Genomic DNA, 25521 nt, shown 5'->3' on the forward strand with positions numbered 1-25521 from the left:
GACGATGTCACTGGTATTGGACGTCCCGAAGAAGAACCCAGCAGGAAATGCATAGGCGTCAGTGACTCTTCACTCTGAGGGTCCACAGAAACGTGAGTAAGCGGCCGGGAATTCACCAAGGCTTCCGCCTCAGCCAAAAGTGTACGTAGCACCTCGTCAGTTGGAGCTCGTTCTGTGAGAGTAACTTTGAGTGCAGTCTTCACACTCTTCACGAGCCTCTCCCAAGAGCCACCCATAAACGGCGCCGCCGGAGGGATGAATCGCCAGTTGATCCTTTGTGCAGCAGCGAACTGGGATGTAGCGTCGTCGTATAAGCGTCGAAGCTCTCGGCTAGCACCCACGAATGCAGTTCCATTATCTGACCACAGCTCTGATGGGGTTCCTCTTCGAGCGATGAATCGGCGGAGGCTCATAATCGCAGAGTCGGTTGATAGACTGTCTACAATTTCCAAATGGACTGCACGTACTACCAGGCAGGTGTAGAGGGCGACGTATCTCTTTTCGCGTCTTCGGCCAACGGAAACTTGTACTGGACCGAAGTAATCTAGCCCTGTGAATGTAAACGGCCGTTTGTGGTGACCAAGGCGAGCTTCTGGTAAGTCTCCCGTCACGGGTTGAAACTGTTTGGCCCGGCGTATTCGGCAAAATAAGCAGTTGTAGGTAATGTTGCGGACGGTACTTCTTAGTGGCAAAAGGTGATAATGTTGTCGCAGTTCATTCACAACAGTCTCTGTGTTGCCGTGGGCAGCCTTGCGATGGTAGTGCTCGACAAGCAGGCGCACAGCGGGATCTTTCCCATCAAGCACAATGGGGTTTTTCATTTCGTCCCGAACATGCGACGCAGCCCCTATACGGCCAGACAAACGCATAAGTCCGTCGTCTCTTATTGTCACCGATAGCTTTGATAAGCGGCTGGTACGTGGCAGAAGCTGGGCTGGATGGCTATCTAGACTGGCCATCTCGTCAGGAAATGTGGTTAGCTGGGACTGGCGTAGAATATGGAGCTCGGCTAGATGCAGATCTGTGGCGGACAGGCCCGCGGCAGAGTCGCGCATAGAGCGCGGGGCGGTGAACTGTTGCCACTGGTTGAACGGCTGAAACACAAAACTACACAAGCCCCCCTCCAAGCGGACTAAATTGTCTACACATAGACCCCTTCTAGTTAGGCAATAAATTCTAAGTAATGTCAAATACTTATGAGCTATGGCTGTTGCGCGTACCAGCCTCACCCAAGAACTAAACCGCTTAGGATCGGATGAGATTGGCTCGTGCCTTTTAACGTCACTAATGAGATGAACTAAATCGGGACGCGCTGCCTGTTTGCTCTCTTCTTCCATACCTGGATATTCAGGTGAACTAGGCTCACTGGGCCACTTTGAAGACAGCAAAAATTCAGGACCCGATATCCAACGTGATTCTGGGGATAACGTCACTCGCTTGATGCGGGTAGCATCATCCGCAACATTCAGTTGACTTGGCACCCATCGCCATTCTTTTACTTCAGTTATCTCCATAATCTCTGCTACTCTGTGTGAAACAAATGGCTTAAACAAGCGCGCCTCGCTTCGAAGCCAACCCAAAACAGTCATGGAATCACACCAGAATACGCGATTTACTGGCTTCAATCGGTGTGCTTCGCAAATCGTAGAAGCGAGACGGGCTGCGATCAACGCTCCTTGGAGCTCTAAGCGATTTATGGAAATTTGTTTCAAAGGAGCTACTCGAACTTTGCTACATATAAGCGCCAGCTTCACATCACCATTTTCTAAAACGAACCGCCAATATGCAACCGCAGCGAAAGCTGACTCACTTGCGTCACAAAACAAATGAAGCTCGCACTTATCAATCTTTAATTCGCTAAGGCAGTAGCAGCGTGGGATCTGTAAACCTGAAATTGCAAATAAATCCTCAAACCAGAGTCTCCATGCCGCACTGTCACTTTGCGACAACTCCTCGTCCCAATCGATACCCTTACGCCACGCATTTTGAAACATGATGCGACCCGTAATTACTACTGGCGCCAGGATACCGAGTGGGTCGAAAACCCGCATCACATGAGCCAAAACTTCACGCTTAGTGAGTTTATTTGGCAACGTATGTTCTCCCTTTATTCCAATATTAAAACCAATCGTATCGGAAACGGGTTGCCAAATAAGTCCGAGTGTTCGGACAGGCGCAGTGAGTCTACCAAGATCAACATCTACTTCATTGCTAACTACAGGGACTTCACCCAAGCTCTCTTTTGGCAGCAGACGCAGCGCAGAGGGATTGTTTGACATCCAACCACGCATTTCGAAGCCAGCATGTTTATGGATGTTGGTGATCTCAGCAGCTAGTTTTGCGGCCTCATCAACAGAATTTAAGCTCACTATACAGTCATCCATATAATGATCAACCATGATGGCTCGAGCCGCGTCTGGAAAGCGCTCCTGCCATTCCACTGCGTTTTTGTTCTTTATATAAATGGCAGTGAAAGGGCTGGAAGCGGCACCGAAAATCATAGAAGACATACGGTATGTCATGATAAGGTCTTTGGGCGAGTCGCGCCACAAAAACCTCTGAGCGTCGCGATCCTCTGCTCGGATCTTCACTTGAGGAAACATCTCGCGAATATCACCAGTCAGGGCAATTTTTCCCTCCCTAAACCGAAATAAGATTCCGAGCAGGGGCTGCAACAAATCTGGACCGGTTAACAAAAATGAATTTAGAGAAACACCGTGACTTTTAGCAGCAGCATCGTGTACAACTCTTAATTTATTTGGTTTGTTTGGATTGGTTACGCCGAAATGTGGTAAAACCCAAACTGGCGAATTGGCGCTAGGCTCTTCCGTGCACAATTCAGCATAACCTTTCCGAAACATGTCGTGTATGTTTTCACGGTAACGCTCTGCATACTGAAAATCACGGGCCATCTTTTTCTCAAGGCTAAAAAACCTAGATAAGGCAAGCTTGCGACTATCGGGCACTGTTAAATTGTCCGACTTCCAAAGTAAACCGACCTCAAAATGTCCGTTAGGCAGGCGACGCGCAGTACGGTCAAGAATTTTGATAGCGCGATCATCATCAGCGCTGCGCGCTTCGCGTTTTGAAATGCCAATTGAGTCTAAACTATATTGCTCGCGAATTAACTGCTCTAAAACTGCACGATCACTGATATCCGCGACCGCGGGCTCGCTAACTATTGCGTGGTTGACAGTTTCGGCGGGAGCGGTTTTACTGCAACCAAAAGCGAATAGAACCCAACCTAACGCGGTATTAATCGCGACCGGTTCTGCCCTAGTACCCTCGCGTACAGCCCTAGGAATAGTGAGGTGCCAATTGTCGAGACCGATTATAATCGTCGGCTGTACGTCGCCGTAACAAAACTCGTCCGCGATATCTGAAAGGTGAGAAAATTTAAGTACGCTCGACCTATCGGGAGTTTGAGTAGCGAGACCTAAACCCTTCATCGCCCGCGCTTTGCTAATCACGTGCGTATCTTTACCACGACGGCCTTTAATTTGGAAATCGACATACTGCACAGACGTATCTTTTCCTAACCCGCCGACACAGTCTAGCCTCATGCGCCTCTGGGGTCCACAGGCACCTATTTGCGCGGCGATATCTTGCTCAATAAACGAACCTGTGGCCCCATCGTCTAACATGGCGTACGTATTCACGGAACCTAACGGGCCGGACACGGTTACAGCTACGATCTTCAATAATGGGCGAGCAGGCAACGTCTGAGCTGAAGATCCCGCAGCAACCGATGTCGATGTATGGGTCAGGATCTCCTTTGAATCGACATCGTACAAAGCAGAGTCGCTCGTGACAGTAGGTGCTGCGGCATGGGCGGCCAGGGCTCGCGGTGCAGTGCCAGAAGTTCCCGCTACCGGCTCATCGTCATCTACTTCAACGTGCGCGGCTGCTGATCGCTCGTAATTTGGGTTGTGCAATAAGGCGTGGTGACGGAACGTACATCCGTCAACATCACAAACTTTTTTCGCCTTACAGAAATTAAACCTATGCCAACCTACTTTAAGGCATCGGTGACAGACTCTTTTCTTTTTAATTAAATTCCATCTGTCATCGATTGACATTGACGCAAATTTGTCACCTTTAATTAAATCATGCGGTTGTAGACATACGACGCATGATTTAATTTTAGGTGCTGTCGCCGATGAATTCAATTTCGCGATGTTGTATTTGAATTTACAGATTGATTTTCAGCTGCGACATGCACATTATCCCTGGCCCGCCTACTATCTACCACTTGTGACGCAGTAGTCGGCTCAGAGATTACGCCAAAGCGAGACTGCAGGTCGACTTCGTTAGCGAGAAAATCTGCTAGATTTTCTAGCTTTGACAGACCGGCAGCCTCATAACGAACGGCGTAGTCTAGCCATTTAGCTCGGAACAGTGGAGATATTTTGGTAATTAAAGCCTGAAACAGTTCAGGCGAGGCCAGATATTCCGTATGACCCAATAAACGTATTATTTCGACACAGTTGCGAACTCGACTGGCAAACACGGCTAAATCCTTACCTTCAGCGCTCACGCGCGGCAATGCGCGCACCGCAGCTACTTCGTGCGCCACCACGATCTCGGGGCGACCAAAGCGCGCGTCAAGCGCACGCAGCACGACGCCGGGGTCGCGCGCAGACACCAGCAGCGCGGCGACTGCCTCGCGCGCCGCACCCGTCAGCGCCGTATTCAATCTTGACAGATTATTCGCAGCTGTGTAGGAACCTTGTGTGTTTTCATAGGCTTTTTCCAAACTGAGCCAATCTAAATACGATTTGCCATCGAAACGGGGTAAAGGAACACGATTTATTGCGTGGCCAATGCCTTTATTAACACTTTCAACTAAAACACCCAGACTTTTAACCAACTGTGGAACTTGTCCGCTCTCGTGGCGCTCGAAAGGGGCCGCTATCATTGCGGCACCATATTCAGGACGCCCGGGAGGGGCCGCTGTCATCGCGGCACCATATTCAGGACGCCCGGGAGGGGCCGCTGTCATCACGGCACCATATTCGGGGCGCTCGGAACCTCGGAAGGGGCCGCTGACAATGCGACACCACAGTCGCGGCGTACAGTCGCTGTCCGTGCAGGGGATGAGACATGCGCGCGAGGGGCTTTAGCTTCTATAACCCTGAAAAAATCATCATTAATTAATGTTTTTTCGTGATGAAAGGCAGCTTCTGACTTACGGAACCATTGGTCGATGTTTTGGCTGCTCCTATTAGAGCTATGACGACTCGCGTCTGCCTCGATGGCGGCGATTTCCGCTTTTAGCTCTAGGTCGGCGGTCACCCGTTCTAGATCGGCCAGCCGGCGTGCGTCCAGCTCGGCAGCTTGACGTTCGGCGGCCTCACGCTCACGGCGGTGGCGTATTTGTTGCGCCTCTAGCTCGGCAAGGCGACGCGCGTGCTGCGCCTCAGCCGCTAACCTTTTGGCCACCACCGTGGAAGAAGAACGTGACGATGTACTTACAGGGCGGGATTGTGAAGGCGCCAGTGGTGCGGTTGTCGAGTCGACAAGAGGGATTGAGGGCACGGTCGACGGCCCAGCCTCACTCTCCGCAATGGTCTTACCTTCGTTACCATTCTCCTTACCCATAGCTTTCACTGACCGTGTAACCACCATCTTGTGTTTCACTAAGTATACTATCACTTTTAAATCCTAGAAGGACCAAAATATTAATGGTAAAATGCGCTGGTTCATTGATAGTAGTTTATTCATTGAACACAAGAAGAAGAATGCACAAACAGAATGTAAAAAAGAACATAAACTAACAATAAAACAATAGAATTCAAAAATATAAAAAAGTATAAAAAGTAAACATCTTCTAACATCTTATTCATTAATGTAATTTACGAGATAATTTAATCTATAAATTATTTGTGGTGTGATAAAACCTCTTTGAACTAACATTTGAAACCTAATAGTTGGTTTTAAAATTTTATTACTCGACCAAATTAAGAAGGCTCCGTTTCTATGGATATTATTAGCAATCAAATACCTGCTTATCTCAGTCGGATAATATAATGAAAAAGCACGAGTGTTTATAATATACTGAATAAGCACGCGTGTTTAATATCTAGGATTATGAGCCAAAAATCGGTGGCATAAAAACGCCGTTTTGAGCAAGTGTGTTGAAATATTACATTACGATACAAGTGCGAAAAATAGGAAATTCGAAACGAGTGGCGATAAATTAAAACACGACCGAAGGGAGTGTTTTAATTGGACACGAGTTGCGAATTACCTATTCGCACATGTATCGTACAACGTTTTACAGTACATATGGCCCTTTAAATATTCGACACAGTAACGTATAATATGCTAATTTTCGCACTAGTGCAGTAAAGTAGCACCACATGTAAATTAATTTACAATACATCCATGGACGCAGTTCTGCAAACGTAAACCAACCCACACATAAATATTACTCTCCTAAAAAAATTAGGCATTAGGGCAGCTTGTGGCGAGCTGTTGGGGAGTAACGACCCCACGGACCCGAGTACTCCCGAGAGTCGGTCAGGGTCTCCGTCTACGGCGTGTCTTCGTCGGTCGGAGTGGACCCCAAGGACTCCCAGCTCTGGCTTGCCTTCATTGGCCGTCCAGAGAGGAGTCGTTAGAGCTAAATGCTCCTGGGGTGGAAGTGAAAACTTGCATAAGACGCGAGTTGGCACAGTGGCTGTTATCAGCCACTGGGTAGAAAGCGGCGTACACCTCTCGACACCTCTGAGCCGATCACACCGGTGTTGCTCCTGGTCGTCTTCACGACGGCATTTTCAGGCGCCCATCTAGTGGGCGGCGAGTCACCGCCTGCCTCGATAACTAGTGAAAACATTGTTATGTCAGATGTCCGGATCTCTTTGCAATATCCCAGACTCATTGTGCTCCCAAACTTCAATCTATAGACCGTTATACTGTTCACTTTTACTACAATAGTCCCAATGCCTGCTGCGACCGGTTCATGGGTGTCTATTGTTGGGCCTGTGAACGGGTTCCTGCAGGCGTTCTACATGACATTGAAGCTCTCCAAGGGGCCTTTACGTGTTGGATCTATATCCCCACGCAAGCCTATCAAAAGACCGGGATTTATAGGCCCGTGAAATCCAAGAATAATAAATAATAATAATAATAAGAAAACTTCGCTCGGAATATCATAATTACCTGTGAAATGAGTATTTGCCTGGGTTATTTGGCCCTCTGACACTACAATCCAGCACACTACACGACACCACCTTCACTACATTACTTTATTAATAGTTTTCTTCCTGATTTATTTGTATTTCTTACATTATAAAATACGGCAATATACTCTTGGCCGACTGCGGCTTTCCGTGCCTATATCGAAAATGTAAAGGGCCACATGTACTGTAAAACTTTGTACAATACGCGTGCGAATAGATAATTCGCACCTCGTGCCGATTTAAAAAAACTACCTTCAGTCGTGTTTTGATTTATCACCAATTCACCACTCGTTACGAATTTCCTACTTTCCGCACTTATATCGAAAATAACTATTCTAGTATGTATTTTATGACTTGTCGGCATGATGGAGTTATGTATCCATGCTAAATTACAGCTTTCTAGCACTCACGATCATATAGCAAAGCGGACAGACGGACATGGCGAACTGTAAAAATCTATGACAGGTTAATTTTTTCTTGGCTACTATATCTATATTGATCATACGTATGATTTTATTAGCAGAAAACTTCCTTTTGATCCACTTTTATGGAAACTCTGATGGCGGGTAAAGTTATTTCAAGTGTTTTCTAATATTGCCCACGTCGGTTTCGTATGGAAATACAGCTCGTAAGACGATGAAACAAGGATCTTTTTAAGATAAGGGGTAATCGTTCTATGGTTCCTTTGATGGTAACTAGTGGGTTTTTTTTTTACCAGTAGTTCCCAGTGGTAAATGGTGTGAAAAAAAAATCACAGTGGTTTACCACTGGTAACAACTTGGTAGGTAGTAACTAAAGGGAAACCCGCCGCGCTGTCACGCTCATATAGTTCGTGTCATTCCCGATGACGCGCAGATAAGTCAAATCAAACCTTTACTAACATGATGTGACGAGTCAAGGCACGCGTCTTTGTGAACGACACGACGTGCGAATTCACATCAGTGTGATAATCACGTACCGGTGCAAATTGCTTTGACACGTTATATGAGTGAGTAGGTACAACACTCTAGGTAACGCAACGCAACTAGAGAAAAATACTTTTGCAGGTTTATTACAAATTCCTTTTGTTTAAGTAATTAACTTAGTTCGTTAAAATTCTCATTCAATGCTGGTAGGTTTTTTACTCACTTTTTAGTCTGTTAATTAGTGGATTTAAAAACCCTTGTTCTTTATTGTTTACATCACACGTGTCGATGTCGATCTCTTTTAAATTAGTTTATTGATGCTTAATAACTAGCATAACATATTATGTACCCGAAAATGTAGTAAGAATGGTCTGGTTACATAAAAAAATCTTTTTAAAAGGGTTAAAAACAACCAATTGAGGAATTTGTTCTACACAGAATGCTCGAAATAGCCATAGATTCTAGCTTCTGCTACCTTTTTAATTAGTAAATCTAGAAGAAAGGATACAGTACAGCGTTTTTTAAATGTAGAGTGAGGAGAGGACATGGGTACGATACACGTTAAACTTGTCGTAGGATTGTATTAATGCACGTAGGCAGTTGAAAACCTAGCATCCGTGACGCCCCTCAGCGTTACCTGATCGCGCTCTGTGCAGTCATGTGTGTCAAATTGTAAGGGCAGGTTTTATTTCCTCTATCCGTTGAATCCGTTCCCGACTCTACCATACCAGTAAGGTAGTTCCTATCCGGTACTAATTAGGGATTGCAAATATTCGAAACTTTTAGGTATTCGAATATTCGATTTTTTCTGACGAGATATTCGAATATTTTTCTAAAATAATAAAATGAACGAGAAATAAGTTTTTTAATCGTTTTATTCAAAAACTATTTGCACATATTGCAAAACTAATGTTATTTTGCAGAAATCCACTTAATTGACTAGATTTTATCGTCCTATTGAAATGCCCACATTTATAAAAACTAGTTGAAACGCAAAAATTTGACGTACTTATTCAATATTTCTAGCAAAAACTTTTAATATAAATGCACCGTTGCGTGGATTAATATTATTATAACTATAACCACCCAAACACGTAAGAGAAAAAAATAAATTAGTAGGTAATTATTTTCCGATTTACATTTAATATTTATTTTTAGTCACTAAGTTGCCTATAAAAAAACCTTTCATTCTATTGTATTTTGAATCGCTCTATTTCAGTGGTTGTGTGAGAGTAAACGGACCGTTGAGTGGTTTAGCATCGCAGAGTGTTAAAAACTATTTGCACATATTGCAAAAACTAATGTTATTTTGCAGATATCCACTTAATTGACTAGATTGGCTTTCAAGGATGTGAAGCGGCACCGTGGCTGTTTAATCTACTCATGGATAGTAGCTTGCATTGCATCATTTGAGAAATGATGAATGTGGGCTGAGAATGAGTGGGTTACTCGACAAATGTCTTCGTGTTATCGGATGAAGAGTTGTAGGAGAAGGTAACTAGAATGCAATCTTTTGAAAGGAAAGGAATGAAAATAAATGTAGGTAAGCAAGACGAAAGTAATGGTATTTGGAAAGGCCGAAAATATGACAAACTGTAAAATTTTGATTGGTCAAGAAAGAGTGGAACAAGTGAAAGAGTTTGTCTACCTGGGAACCTTGTTCACTAGGGACGGTTAGCATGAAAAAGACTTTGAAAGGAGAGTAAATGCTGGAAATGGTGTGAATGGGGCACTCAATGCTTTTATGAGCAGTCAGAAGGTGTCACAAAAAGCACGGTTGGCTGTGCATAGAGGGGTGTTGGTGCCCACACTTATGTATGGTAGCGAAAGTTGGGTATGGCAGAAGAGGCATCAGAGCCAAGTGGATGCAGTGGAAATGAGAGTGTTGAGAAGTATGTGTGATGTGAGATTACAAGATAGAATTTGGAACAGTGTGGTAAAGGAAACGTGTGGACTGAACGAAGTTGTAGTGACAATAATTTAAAAAGGTATGTTGAGATGATTTCGACACGTGTTAAGAATTAGTGAAAGAAGGCTGATAAAGAGAGTGTATAAGGGAGAAGTAGAAGGCGGAACTGGAAGGAGTAGACCTCGGCGGACTTTGTCTGATCAAACCGAAGAAATTCTGTAATTTTTTTATTTTGAGATCTTTGAAATCGAGTTAGGTTTAGCTGTAATTTCACGAAGCCTATCGAGGGGAAAACAATAAAAATATTATTTCCTTCGCATTCACTGTAAAAAATACCTGGCAAAACACACAGAAACTGTAACTATAGCGGATGAAATAGATTTTTTCGAGTAATAAAAAATATTCGAATATTCGAAATATGAGCGGCCGAATATTCGAATATCAAAACATGTCGAATATTTAACAAATTCGAATTGCAAGCCCTAGTACTAATGATGCTATTGCTATACGCCCTTATTCATAAAACTTAGATTCCCAAATTGTTCGTGAAGTAGAATCTTAAGCGTTGCGAGGGGTACGCACCGGAAGGCACGAGGCATAAACAAACTTTGCTTTTAGGGTTCCGTACTGAGTCTCCGCTGTCCGTCCGTCCGTCCATCTGTCATCAGGCTGTATCTCATGAACCGTGATAGTTAGCCAGTTGAAATTTCTACAGATTATGTATTTCTGTTGCCGCTATAACAACAAATACTAAAAACACAATATTTTTTTTTTTTCTTTCCAATCTCGAGGTTCTCATCCAATCACCGAAGTTAAGCAACGTCGGGTGGAGTCAGTATTTGGATGGGTGACCGTTTTTATAGATTATGGTACGGAACCCTTCCTGTGCGAGTCCGACTCGCACTTGGCTGGTTTTTTTGTTGATAATTCATTATTATGGGAACCGATTTCAAAATGTTTTATTTTATTTGAAACGGGTGTTTTTAACGCAATCTTAAATTAAAGCAAAGGATGTTAAATTGCAAATGAAATTAGGTAATGATTTTTTTTTAATAAATAAAAGCTATGAAAAAAAGTGTTTTTGAATGTTCAATTTGAACTCTTTCAAACGATTGACCTATTAACTAGACTTTGAAATTCTGCCCCCTATAAAAAGTAAGTAAATAAAATATAACTTTCAATGTGTTTGGGTTAGCGTTATTCATAACTATTCCAAATTTTAAATCTATAGCTTAAGTAGTTCTCAAGATATATAGCAACGTGACATACAGACACAGACGGATGCAGTCGCACCATAATGGTTCCTTTTGTGCCTTTTTGGTACGGAACCCTAAACAGACCACGGTAGTGACCATCGGGTAGGTAATGACTCTGACTTGACTTTATAATAAAATACCACGAACTCTTAGGAATCATATTCAATCACGCAAATTACTCTTCAACAGCAGTAAAGTTAAGAATATTTCTGAAACAATGCTTCGAATGGTTTAATACATGTAAATGAATCTTGTTTCGCAGCGTAAGAAAGCGAAATCAGCCTGCGATGGTTGCAGCGATTTTGATGTTTTTTCCGCTTTCTAAATACAGCCCGGTGCTATATGTATGACTTAGACCAACGGCTGTTGTCGTATAGTATAGCATATAGGTGAACACCCACAGTATACAGTACATTCACCTCACTATTTTAATGTGTACAGTTTCGATGGAATTCGTATAGTAGAATTTTCGACTTACCTATGCTCGATTTTTGCATCGTTTTCGTTGTCGTGCATCGCATCACGCAACCTTTTCGTCGGTGCTCAAAATGACCGGTGATCCGGTGACCTCTCATGCATCTAAGTAACTATTCTCACGGCATGTTGTTAATCTACCAATTTCGACTAATAATTCACGCTCTCTATTCGAAGCCACGTATCACGAATTACATGAAAAAAATTGTGCGTAGTTACTGTTTTATTACAAACTGGATATAAGATTATTATCTAGAAGTTTTCACTTAGCTCTTCCATGTATGTGTACTATAGGAGTATTCAATCTATAAGTACGAACAATTACATCCATTTGTAACGGGTGTATAATACTAAATATAATTATAAGAAAACTATCATACATTTGTTATAATGCAATTTGATATAATATTATATGTAATAATGAAATTTATATTAAATGTTTATTTTGTTATATTGTGAATTCATCTAAACTGTCATTGATATAATACTATTGTAATATAATTTTCAAGTAGAATATAGACATCTTTTATAATGACTTTTGTTATATTATATTTTATCAAGAACTTATATGATAACGTAAAGTTTTACATAATTTTTATAACAAGTAGTACGCAGGCCGCGCTAAGAGAGGTGAGTACGTATTTAAAATTATAATAATATATTTACTTCGTGTAAATTAGAATGAGTTTTAGTAATTGCATTAACCATGAACTTATGTTGTTACTCCAAAGATGTAAAAAAAATGATATTATGCCCAATCCCATTATAGGAGCTGAAAAACTGCATACCTCCCATGATGGGACAATCTTATACAATGATGCTTGCCATGCCGTAATTTCATGTTTTAAGAATACATAAGTAAAATGTAGTTAATAAACATGTCAACTATTTTAAAATTTCACGTTTGTGGCAGTATGGTACGATTGTCAGTAGCATTACTACAGCAGTATTCCACCGTGACATTACTGCTAGCCGCATTTTTGAGGCAACAATGCAGTCGGCAGTCATGTCGCGCTAGAATAATGCTGCAGTAATGCTGGTGCAGTCTGAATACGAACGGTACTTTAAGGTCTTGTTTAGATGGCGCGCAAACCCGCATGGAATTTTAGCTACATTGCAGACTATTGAGAATATAGGTAGTACATTAAATTCTGCCGACCAATCAAATACCGCAATGTAATGAATCTCGTATGCGACTTCTCTCATAGTCTAAATTAGGCCTAACATGTTGAATCGTGGAATTAAATACATTTATTTTAAATAAATATCGTTGTCCCTATTCTCATTCTAATATTCAACTGTAGGATATTGTTTATAATGATATTGTCATTTCTTATAGGACGCTTGCGAAGTAAGGCAGCTTCGATCATCGGCATGTGGCTGAAACGGTAGCGGCAGAATGGCCGCCGCAGCGTTGGGTCTGGGGCTGCTGATACTGGCCGCGCCCATATCAACTCATGCTCAAGGTACCTAAAAATTTCTCTCTTTTACCTTAATGCACTTCAGTAGTTATGTGATTGTAAATATGAGGGTAAAATTGTAGTTCTTTAGTAGGTATATTTAAGCTAGTAAACGAGATAAGCTATCTACTAGCTCAAATATTGTTGGTATTTATTTTACACAGACTCGACAAATTTTTTAGACTTTTATTTGCAAAATTAAGAAGCAACTTTAGCTATAATAAAAAAGCTACATCGTCTCTGTTCATCAGGGTTCCGTACCTCAAAAGGAAAAAACGGAACCCTTTAGGATCACTTTGTTGTCCGTATATCTGTCAAGACCCTTTAACTCGGGAACGTGTGGATGTAACGTGTTGACATTAAAACCCAGATCAGGGAAAAAAACCTCACTCAAGCTGTGGAAAAATCAAACTTCTAAGTCAACGTAAAAAAAGATACGGCCGTTTATGCCGCATAAAACATAAATTTCTACACTCTCAAGAATTGGCTACTTGACTGTTTTTTGTAAGTACATAATGCCAAACGATCTTGATTTTCCTGAGGATCAAATGTCTATATGGGACTCATGGCATTTAAGCAACACAAAGATCAGAAATGAGAGTTAAAGTCTGACGCTCGCATTCGACACTAGAAACATCTCTAACAAAATGATAAGGTGATGTGACGTCACATCATATATAAGTCTGTCCTAAATGTATGGAAGATCAAGGAAATTGCCATTTTGACCCTGAAATATTGCGTTTATGTGTATAGTTGTCATACAATTTATATTTTAATAAAATGTAAGAAATCGAATGGTACCATTTTCTTTTCTATTTTTGAAAGACAAAAAACAATTTTTTTTTTTGAGATTTCGGATCCTTGTATTTTTTTATAATCTCAATATAATTTTTTAAATTCCTATTTTTTATAATGGATTTTCTATCCATTTAACTAAATTTTGTTATAATATTCAACCAACCCAACCCAACCCAACTGGGGAAGTACCTCCACCTTACAGAAAACCGCAGCCAAATAACACTAGACCCTACTCATAGTGTTGTGTTCCTGCCGGTAAGTAAGGTTGCCAGAGCTCAACGAGGGGGGGGGCGGGTTTAGGGTCGGCAACGCGCATGTAACTCTTCTGGAGTTGCAGGCGTACATAGGCTACGGAGACTGCTTACCATCAGGCGGACCATTTTTTTTTGTGTGCATTTAATGTAACTTAAACTTTATATTGACTCCACTATAAGTGAATATTTTCGGAAAGAAATGCCCCTGAAGAAAAAAAAGATGCGTTACCCCCATCTCACTTTTGATAAAATTGGACATTGATTTACAAATTTTTTTGGCAAAGTTATAGCGGCATCAGAAATACGTCATCTGTGAAAATTTCAACTGTCTAACTATCACGGTTCATGAGATACAGCCTAGTGACAGACGGACAATTTTTTATATATTATATAAGTGTGGTGTGATAAACAACAATGAAAACTCATTGATTAGAAAGGACAAGAGCGATTGCTTAAATAAAAAATAATTTGAACACTAAAGTAATTACTAAGTACATGGTTAATAGAGCATGTAATCAAATTGTTCAATTTTCTGTGTTTCATTAATCGATAGTATTGGTTCGCGTGCTCGAGTGTTTTTCATTAATCGATAGAATTGGTTTGCGTGCTCAATTTTACTACACGTAGTCAAATTCATGTGAAGTAGGTATTTTTTTCACCTCAGCAGCTCGAACAAGCCTATTTTCGTCACTCCAGGGATAAGTTACTTGATGTTGGATTTTTTAATCTTTAATTAATATGTTCTCAGTACTGAGGTGAAAAGTTGTATGTGTCACACGAGAGCAAAGTTATTTTACATCTCGTATTTTTGAGTCCCTCGCTACGCTCAAGATTCTAACTTAGAATCTTTCGCTTACTCGGGACTCAAAATCAACACTCGCAAGAAAACCAACTTTCTTTTCTTCTGGTCTGGTGACTAGTGTCTGGTCTAGTGGGTAGTGAGTGACCATGCCTATGAAGCCGATGGTCCTGGGTTCTAATCACGGGAAGGGCATTTATTTGTGTGATAAGAACAGATATTTGTTCTTAAGTCATAGATGTTTTCTATGTATTTAAAGTATCTGTATATTAAATATATCGTTGTCTGAGTACCCAAACCACAATCCTTGGCTTGCCGTGGGACTTAGTCAATTTGTGTAAGAATGTCCCCATAATATTTATTTATATTTATTTATTTCTGACTGGTCAAAAGAGACCGCACGCTAAACTCAGTCTGGCGTAGAGAGGCATATGCAACTGTCTAAAAGGCTCGAGTAAAAAATTGCACTTGTTTCATAGAAAATAAATTTCACTAAGTTATTTTAATTTACAGTACCTATTAAAAACATTAGTGTACGAAATTTGGAATTAATTCATTACGATACAAGTGCGAAAAGTAGGAAATTTGCAAGGAAGTGTTTTCAATTGATACGAGTTGAGTGCTGCCTCTCAATTCTCTCAAAGGCTTTAACCTTTTCTAACAGTTGTGACATTTATTCAAATTCTTGTCTTTCCTCCGAAAATACGAGTATCACTTAAGATTTTACAGATAACTGAAATAATAAATGATTACTATGCAAGGTAGGACAAAAACTCCATCAGATTGCTGTGTAGGTAAATACTAAGTAGGGAAAGTATGTACAAAATGACATATAGTTTTGTTTTTGTATCATAACTTTTTATTGGTAGTTCACTGCACAGCCATAGCTTACATTAATCAGCTTTGGTCCTTAATCTATCGAACCTAATAAACATTTTCAGCAAAAAATGAACAGAAAAAAGAATAAAACATATTTAACTGAGATCAGTCATAATCCATTTTGTCCATATGCTTCGAACAAAATGACATATTGCTCATGGACAAAATAGCATACACATAAAGGCTACACAGTTAATGGCATAATTCGCAAATGAAACGCTTAGTTCTTCTTGGAACATCGGCGTAAGAAGCATGATCCCAAAGCAAACATTGTAAGCAGCGCAACCAGTCTTCTCCGGGCTTAGATCGTGAGTAGAGGTCGTTACAGTAAATGCAAGCACAATCCTCTTCGTTGTCATGAGAAACGGTAGGAAAGGCTTCGTCGTCGTCATTGTCTTCGAACAATTTTTTGGTAGCTTTGCGTTTTCTCTTTGCTGTAGGTGCTTTGGGTTCATTTTTGGATTAAATTTCTAACATATTAGGAGTACAAGTCAAAACCAAAGAACTCTGTCGAGTTTTTTGTTTACTTTTCCCTTGGCCAAAGATAAAACATCCTTTTGGGGCCGGAGAAAGCATATCAATGGGAACAGCAAGAACAGAAGACGATGGATTGGTAGCAGCAGCAGTTAAAGCATCTTCTTGACTGGAGTTTGCTTTTTCAACTTGAGATGAACTTTCAGCTTGTGGTTCGGTCGGTGCTGTTATTTCGGCTGCATTATTTTTTTCAGACAACGTATCATGGGACCTTGTTTTATGTCGAAGTAATGCAGCCACAGCGACCAGGGCCCCGTTTAATAAATATTACAAATTGTAAATTGTAAATTGTAGGTGACAGGTTACAAGTCTACAAGTTCCTGTTTAATAAAAAATGTGATTTACAAATTTGTCATGGTGGAAAACTTACATAATTGTACAATTGTATCTACAATTTTACATAATTTGGTTCAATAAACATTTTCACTTCACAGGTACAATTTTACAATTTTGTATGCAAAACTACTTTATTGAACACATAATAGTAATTACAAGTTTACATATTTTGTAAATTGTAGTATAATTCTGACAGGCGCTCTCATGATGTGTAAAAACTTGATGAGGTGTGCCGGACAATCTAATTAAGAATAAATAAAACCGGCCAAGAGCATGTCGGGCCACGCTCAGTGTAGGGTTCCGTAGTTACTCTTCCGTCACAATAAGCTAAACTGGAGCTTAAAGTATAGTAAATTTTTAACCAAGGGATGAAACGGTACCTTTCACCCGAGTTAAACAAATAGGCAAATTTGCATAATCAGTACCTAATTAAAGTAAGTCTTTTTACTATGAAGGAAAAACTTTTTGCGATAACTCAAAAACAGCTAAACTGATCATGTCCGCTATAGTTTTCATTTAATGTCTTTCTTAAGCTCTACTTCCACGATTTTTTTCATATTTTTTGGACCTATGGTTCAAAAGTTAGAGGGGGGGGGGGACACATGTTTTTTTTCTTTCGGAGCGATTATCTCCGAATATATTCACTTTATCAAAAAATGATTCTTGAAAACCCCTATTAGTTTTGAAAGACCTTTCCAACGATACCCCACACTCTAGGGTTGAAGCGAAAAAAAAAATCACCCCCACTTTACGTGTAGGGGAGGTACCCTAAAAAAAATTAAATTTTTAGATTTTATTGTACGACTTTGTCAGCTTTATTGATTTATATATCCATGCCAAATTTCAGCTTTCTAGCACTAACGACCACGGAGCAAAGCCTCGGACAGACAGACAGACAGACAGACAGACAGACAGACAGACAGACAGACAGACAGACAGACAGACAGACAGACAGACGGACATGGCGAAACTATAAGGGTTCCGTTTTATGCCATTTGGCTACGGAACCCTAAAAATGGTTCTAACAACGAGTAGTGGCAGCAATAGTGACGATAGTGATAATGAATATGTAATTGAACGAAGACGAAGAGTTTTTCGTAAAAGGATTACATTTTGCTTTTAATGTGACAGATTTCACGTTTAACGAAAAATTTCGAGTATGTAAGACTACCGTCGAATATTTGTTAACAAAAATTGGACAAGAACTTCAACACAACACAAAGCGTAATGCAGCTTACCTCATGACAAATAGGTAAACCAATTCAATAAGAAATGTATTGAGTGAGATACCTAATAAAATTATAAATTAAAAAGCAAGAAGTCTACCCTCGTTTATTAAATACTTGTGGCAAAAACTTACATTTTAGGTAAATTGTACCTTACTATTACAATTTTGTAAACACAATATTGTCATCAAAAGCTACAGGCATTTTTAACATATATTATGTAAACGTTTATTAAACAGCGTTTATAATTGTGAAAATTGTAAGTTATTTATTTGTATTTTTTTACTTATTTATAGGGTTTATTAAACAGCACTTGTAAGTAAAATTTAACAATTTTGTGACTTTTTTACAAAATTGTTGGATGTAATGTTTATTAAATGGGGCCCTGACCTGACACGTATTTGTTACTGGAATAGAATCATATGCTTGTTGTTGTAAAAAAGCTATGGACAATATGACATACCTATGCCATTTTTATACATGTATGTTGTTTTGTCCGTACAGCGTTTAAAAAAAAAATTGAAAAAACACACAGAGCACTTTTGCTAAAAGTCATTTATTTATTACCAAGATAAATGTTTAAGGAATGAAACAAATGCTAGGTTAATAGGTACAATAACAAAAAACTTATCATCTGAACAAAAACTTTGTCGGTATGAAAAAAACTCTCGACGTGTGAATACCTGTTTTCGGCCATGACACCCAGACGAATGAAAGAGATGCGTTCAAAATGTGGCAGATTATAGAAAACCAATATGGCCCCGTGGTGAGACTATCAGTTTCGTGTTAAAGTCCGCCAAATTCAAAATAACCCGACTGTGTAATTTTGTACATATTTCCCCTACGCCATTATCACAGTATGATATACGACCTAATACTACTAAATAAGTAAGCTTAGAGTGCCGAGTCCATTCATGGATGGACTAAATAAATAGTAGTATGTGAGATATGGTTAAACTTATGATTGGTAAGATAACTTTAATTAAACTAAATTAAAACTTGACACGCTTAACTTATTAAGCTCGAATCTTAACATTATCAAGTTAACATATATAACTTTTCTAACTTCAAATCTTATACAAAAAAATACAAATACAAAATACAAAATTCTTTATTCAACAAAAACACGTGAATTATGATCAAAGGGATGGAGTCTCCCTGTAAGCAAAATAAATGCTTGTGTTGGGAGACACCGCTCTTCCTTTGGTAACTTTTTTTTTAAGTATAAATATCTTAGGATAACCATGTAAACTATTAACTAAACTAAACTAACTAAAGAACTAAAGGAGCGATAATACATTCTCTGGTTCATATTATACTGAGGTATCCAAATGAACTAGACGCAATTTGATTTGACTTGTTGTTGACTGACGCGTAAACATAAGCAGGAGTACAATTAAGGATGTAATTGTTTGCTTAGGTCGACGACCTATATTGCATGGTAAAGTGCAAGTACTGGAGTGGCGGTTCATTAATGGGTACGTGGCCGGTGGGCAGTACAGGCAGAGTGGTTCTAGTTCATCACGCCATGTAATTTGCATAGCGAACCGGTAGTTGTATGTAGTACTAATTTCTGCAAATTTATTAATTTCCTTACCATCTTTTCCACGTGAAGTTGACATAATTTTAAGTTTATACTTAGAAACTTTACTTAAGTATTCTATTCAATATATTAGAATCAGTTCCGTGAGATTAATGATAATGACATCATTACGTGCACGACACACAATGTCTCTAAATATAGGCAGTCTAAACCAATTATCTCGCAATAAGGGTGACTCTAAATAATTTGCTCTCTTCTTCGACAGCTGAGTTAACAAGTACATTATGAGATTTGGGAGAAAAATATAAAATTCCGTTTTCACACGACAGCGTCGTCGTACTGACATGGCTTGACAGTGGCCATCGAGCATTGTAGACGCTCCATATTGCCGAGGATTACTAATGCTTGCCACGAATGAGCGGGTGGAACCCTCAGCAGGGGTCCGTAACTATAGTGAAACCTCTACTGATTCTCCTTAACGAGTCTTACCTGCGTTCGCGATTGGAAACTGTTGCGTGGGCTGCCCATTGTTGCGAACACCGGCAGGGTCGTCACTTCCTTCCATTTAAATACTGTTAACGCTAAATGCAATAACACCAAATGACTATCTTGCTACTGCTACCGTGCTAATTATTTACTACCGACAGTTTTACCACTTATTTGAATAAGGTATAAAAATAGAGCTTTTGACTACTACGTCTGCTACCTACTTACTTAAAGTCGAGTTCATAAATATGTAAACGTTTTTTCACCTTTTTGCAATGTATTAAGGTGAAGAAATGTGTACATATTTATGAACTCGACTGTACGTACTTACGTACGTACTTAAGTATGACCTCTGCTATCCTCTTCCTCGAGCTGTTTTTGGAATCCATAGGTTTTTCTATTGCCGCTACAGATACTTAATTGGGTTTTCGGAACTTATGTACGGAATATTATTTGATATTTACAACTAGTTTTTCGCTGAAGGAAAACATTGTGAGGTAACCTGCATACATCCGCGAAGATTTTCTAAGATTGAAGATTGAGTGAAGATCGTGAAGTCCACTACCCGCCACTACTTGGAATCCGTTCTGCTCGTTTTTAAGTAATTGATATTTTTGTAAAAAAGTAGATTCGATTGGTACCGATTAGCGTTAATTGTCGATAATTACACATTGTGAATTTGTTCACTGTGTGTGTTTGAACGCTGGTGTGACGACTGACAGTTTTTAAAGTATCCGGGAAGCAGCCAACTTCAAAGGGAAAATTGGCTAGATAGATAATAATTGGCACTAATTCCATGACATAAGTTTTTTTAAATCTTAGTTGATAATTACATGAAATATCCGCTCTCTGCTTCGCTCTTGTTTACCACAGTGGTTATTGGAAAGGCAGCCTAATTATCTATAGCTATACAAAAACCGGTAGTCCTATAGTTAATAAAATATGTAGGATTGAGCTATCTACATGAGGTTGCTGTGTAGATTGCGTTGTAATCAAAATGTCGGAAATACATTGTTTGCTAAATGCTAATCTTCGTACCTACATATAGAAGTGTGTTGATTGCCGATGTTTCCTTTTTCTTAATGAGCTAATCGTTATTTTATTTGCACGTTTTATGAATACATCATCTACAATGCCAAATAAACTTTAGCTTAGCTTTGTAGAAGGACTCACGCAATCATATCGAATTTATTTGTCAATAATGACATTATCTTTTGATGAGATCGAATTAATTATTTGATTTGGTTGGTCACACTCTCTCCGTGAAGATGATACGGTCCAAAACGATTATGTACGGAAAGTGTTCAAAACTATCTGTAGCCGAGTCACGGCTCATTGTTGACATTAATTGCTTCTCAGCTATATAGAGCAGAAACAATTTTGTAATACTGCATGGCTAAAGCTTTGTTTTCATTCAATCATTCTTTGCATCCAATTGAAAATGAAGGGATATGCATGTTTTTCCCAAATGTATTTTTTATACGTTAAGGTATCCATTCAAGTGATCGTCTCTGTCCCAGTACATATCAATTTAAACTTAAATCTTCGTCAAAAAAGTTGATAGCAGGGTGTCATCTAGCATGGCATGTCATTGTGTTATCTGAGCGAAGCGCAAGGGCACTACCTACCTTTTCTCGAAGCGCTTCGTCGTTTTTTTGAACCCTCATAGCTTGGGTTTGCATTATACCAGATCAACAAAATTCTTGGGATATAATGTCAATAGAGGACTCATTAAGCATATAAATTTTCATTTGCAAAGCACTCATACTTATGATTTTATGCATATTTAAAAAAAACGATTTCGTCACTGACTCACTGATGATCATCAAAACCGTTAGGGTACTTCCTGAAGTCCTAGGAAGCTGAAATTTGGTATTAATCGGGGAATCAATAACCTCTGAACCGATTTAGTTAAAAATCTATGTAATTTTGTTATGGAAAAGGACATAGAATTGTTTTCAATGTAAGATGTAACCCGTAAGGGTGAAAAGGGGGAAAAAGGGCGTTCGGAGGCGGGGAGGGGGGGGGAGGTGTTGAAGTTTGTATGAGGAATTAGTAAAAAAATGGGTTGCCGGCAGAAGTGCAAACTTGAATATTAACGTTGTGCATTTTTGATATTTTGGAGAAATTGAGTAGCAGTTTTATAAAAAGAGATAATTCTCTATTATACCTACGTAAATAAATTTGAGTGTGGAAGATATTTTGAAATGCGAATTTTAGTGTTAAGTAATATATAACATATACAGAGTAATTCATGAGACGTGAGCAGGACTACAGCCTACACAATCAGTAAATGTTAATAAATCTTTCACCATCATATTAAGTAAAACAATCACGCTTCTTTTCTGTTATTTAACTTTTTGGTAAGGAAAAATTATTTGAGTATCTACAATCATGGACACCCAACAACACAAAGATACAATACAACACAATTAACAAAGATTAACCCTCTTTAACCGTTATGACAGCACTTTGATTATGAAGAAAATAAAATATCACACTTGAATGAGATACGATTTTTCAAAAGTAACCAGGCTTCGATGACATTCAAATTGCACGTCACCATGACGTCACGTGTCCGTCTTACGAATTTTCAATCTGACGATCACGTGACACCTGACGCCCTGACGCGAGTTTAACATTTTTTCTTACTACAAGAACTATTGCATAACAAAAAAGTAATGAACACTGAATACATTTTTCACCTTACGCCCTTGTGACGGTAGGGAAACGACCGAGCCACATATTTTGACTAAGGTGTAGAGTTTGTGAAGTTAGGACTTGTAGAGTTAAAATCTTGGCTCTACAAGAGATCTGATAACTTTTTCACAGTGCGAGCCTTAATATGATTTCATCTTGACAACATTTTACATGAACATGTTTTTGATGGGATGTATATTTCTAAAAATAAAAAGATTAGAAAGACCTACATAGCAATTACGTCTATTGTTTGCTTTCGCCCGCCTCGCATCACTGAAATGTCCTGCTACTCAAACAGCTATACGAAGTTTTTGATATTTGTTCAAAATAGGTGACCGTACATTTTATTGGTAGGTACTATGGTTACGCAAATTACGTGAAAAAAATTCAATTATTCTTAACCACAAAGACCAACCGAGTTTCTTGCCAGTCCCATATTGGGATAACCTTCTACAATTTAGGAGGGATTTAAATCTTCTCGGGTCAGAGGTGTAGGGTTAGAGCCGGCATGGAGCCGGCGTAGCTTTATTTGACGTTCATAAGCGATTTGCGCAAAAATATACTTTATCTTTAAATCACACTTTTAAAAATTCGATCAGTGATCACATACTTATCGATTTTATTGTAATCTACACCTACGCAAAACTTAAACAAATGCATGAATGTTTAGTTATTAAAATGACTGCTACATAATGAAATTACCTGCGAGTGTGGGTTTATGAAACGAATGTTTTATTATTTATTAATTTTAAACTTTATTGCATATAAAAAAGACTACAAAAGGCGGACTTAATGCCACTAGGCATTCTCTAGTCAACCACAAGGCAAAACAGAAAAGCATTAAAGAGGATGCATTGAGTTTTTTGTTCATTACAAAAAACCGTAACTTTAGAGCAAAGTAAAATTTCTAAATAAGTACTATAGTATGTTTAATTATACCTTATGACTATGAGTACACTAAATATATACATATATATGAGTAAACAAGGATAAATACATATACATACCATTTACTCGGTAGGTAACCCATAATGCAGTAATGCACGTGGCATTATGGGTTACCTACCGACTAATTCCCACTATGCCTGCCTTAGCAGGTGGTTATAGTTATTGTGTTAAATGTTCTAAATTTGAATGTAATCAAATAAAGTATCGGATATCGATGATATAAAAGTTTCTGAATATAGGCAGTTAGCTTATCGTTTCTGAAAATGTTATAGGGACGTTATGATATGATATCGTATGGATGTAAATAAAAAATATTGATCAACAGAAAAAAAAAATTACAACGGAAGTACTTGGAAACTGTTTTAACAGTTTGACTACCATCAATTTGACCCCGAACTAGCCTAAATATAAAGGAGATACCTAGTTGTTATGTAATTTATGTATATTTGAAAGCGAAAAGGCCGACGGAGATCTGTCAACTTAAGTAATCTTTTACGGTCTTAACGTTGTCAATAGTTAACACCGTTGTAAACGATCGTCAAATCCACTTATTATACCATTATTATACCTACTGAACCGGAAGTTATAACTATGCGCTAGCTCATTATTAGTAAGAGGAAATAATATTTTTAATTACGTGCGAACAGGTTTCTAGCTATACCTACCCGTCAGTTTAGCATTTGTCGAGCGGTTTCTACAAGTGTTGATACATTAGTAAAATTGGCAAAACTTAGCGCAATATATTTTGTCATGGCAAGAGGCTTGTAGGTATTTTAGGTTATTGTAAATAAATGTGTATCCAAGAGTAGTGCGTTTTAGAATCGTTTGAATATTAAGTACCTACTCGTATGTATTAGAGTAATGGTTTAGGCTGAACGACGCGCGCGGAGAGCAAGGTGAGGTGAGCTATGACCGGAAGCACGCATGGTGGCTCCGACCTGCGGACCCCTTCAACGGCCGGTCAACACTTGTTACACTTGCTTTACAGTTTCATCATTTAGGTACCTTTAGTCATAGTTCTAGTCATGGAAGAAATACCCACCTAGTGATGGGTCGTTACCAGTAACTTACTCAAAGTGGGAATATTCCGGGTAATGCTATGCTAGTAATATTACCCCCGCTCGGTAACATTGAGAAACTTTGAAAAAATAATTAGAATTGTATACGTTTATTTTGTGTTAAATACTTAAATTAATAATAATGATATTATTAACAGTCATAAAACTGATAAAACAGTCAAGGATTCTCTGATAAAGTAAATTATGTCACCGGTAATATTCCCAATACGACCAGTTATTTCTCCAAAGTTACTGGGAACAAAACTATCTGGAAAATAATGATTAAAATAATGCTTTACTGTAAGTATAAAATAAAATATGCGTATACATCAGTTTAATCAAGTGTGAAAATCAACATTTTGTATAATAATAATCACAGTTTTATATAAAAAAAAACAATTAAATTATTCATAATAAAATACACTTACTAATTTTTTTTATATAAAAATAAAGGTACATATTTAGTGGTGTCCGACCGAAAAATGTTTTTTTTTTCTGAAACCAAAACCGAAGATTCGGTTTTGGTTCTTGTTTTGGCCGAAACCAAAACTTTTATAGACGTATTAAAATTGCGGAATAAAATATCAATAGACCATTGGACCGTTCTTTTTAGGCGTATAAACAATGAAATATGTATCTATAATTTGCTTAAATGGTACAAAGTAATACAAGTTTAGTAAGAAAACGATAAATAAAATGTATTCTAAGTTTAATTTTAAGAGATCTCAATCAACTAAGCTTCAATAAGGCTTATTCAATTTACTAATCGGAC

The 25521-nt window shown here is 38.9% G+C and overlaps 1 protein-coding gene across 1 annotated transcript in view; it reads left to right on the forward strand.

The window, feature by feature from the left end:
* The window catches only part of LOC133518621 (protocadherin beta-16), a 104747-nt gene that overhangs the window by 19397 nt on the left and 59829 nt on the right, over window positions 1–25521 (forward strand). The window contains exon 3 of the mRNA XM_061852299.1: window positions 13068–13194. Coding sequence (XP_061708283.1) covers window positions 13128–13194 — 67 coding nt within the window. The 5' untranslated portion in view covers window positions 13068–13127. The remainder of the gene's footprint in view (window positions 1–13067; window positions 13195–25521) is intronic.

Source organism: Cydia pomonella, chromosome 1 (assembly GCF_033807575.1).
Source record: "Cydia pomonella isolate Wapato2018A chromosome 1, ilCydPomo1, whole genome shotgun sequence".
Taxonomy (NCBI): domain Eukaryota; kingdom Metazoa; phylum Arthropoda; class Insecta; order Lepidoptera; family Tortricidae; genus Cydia; species Cydia pomonella.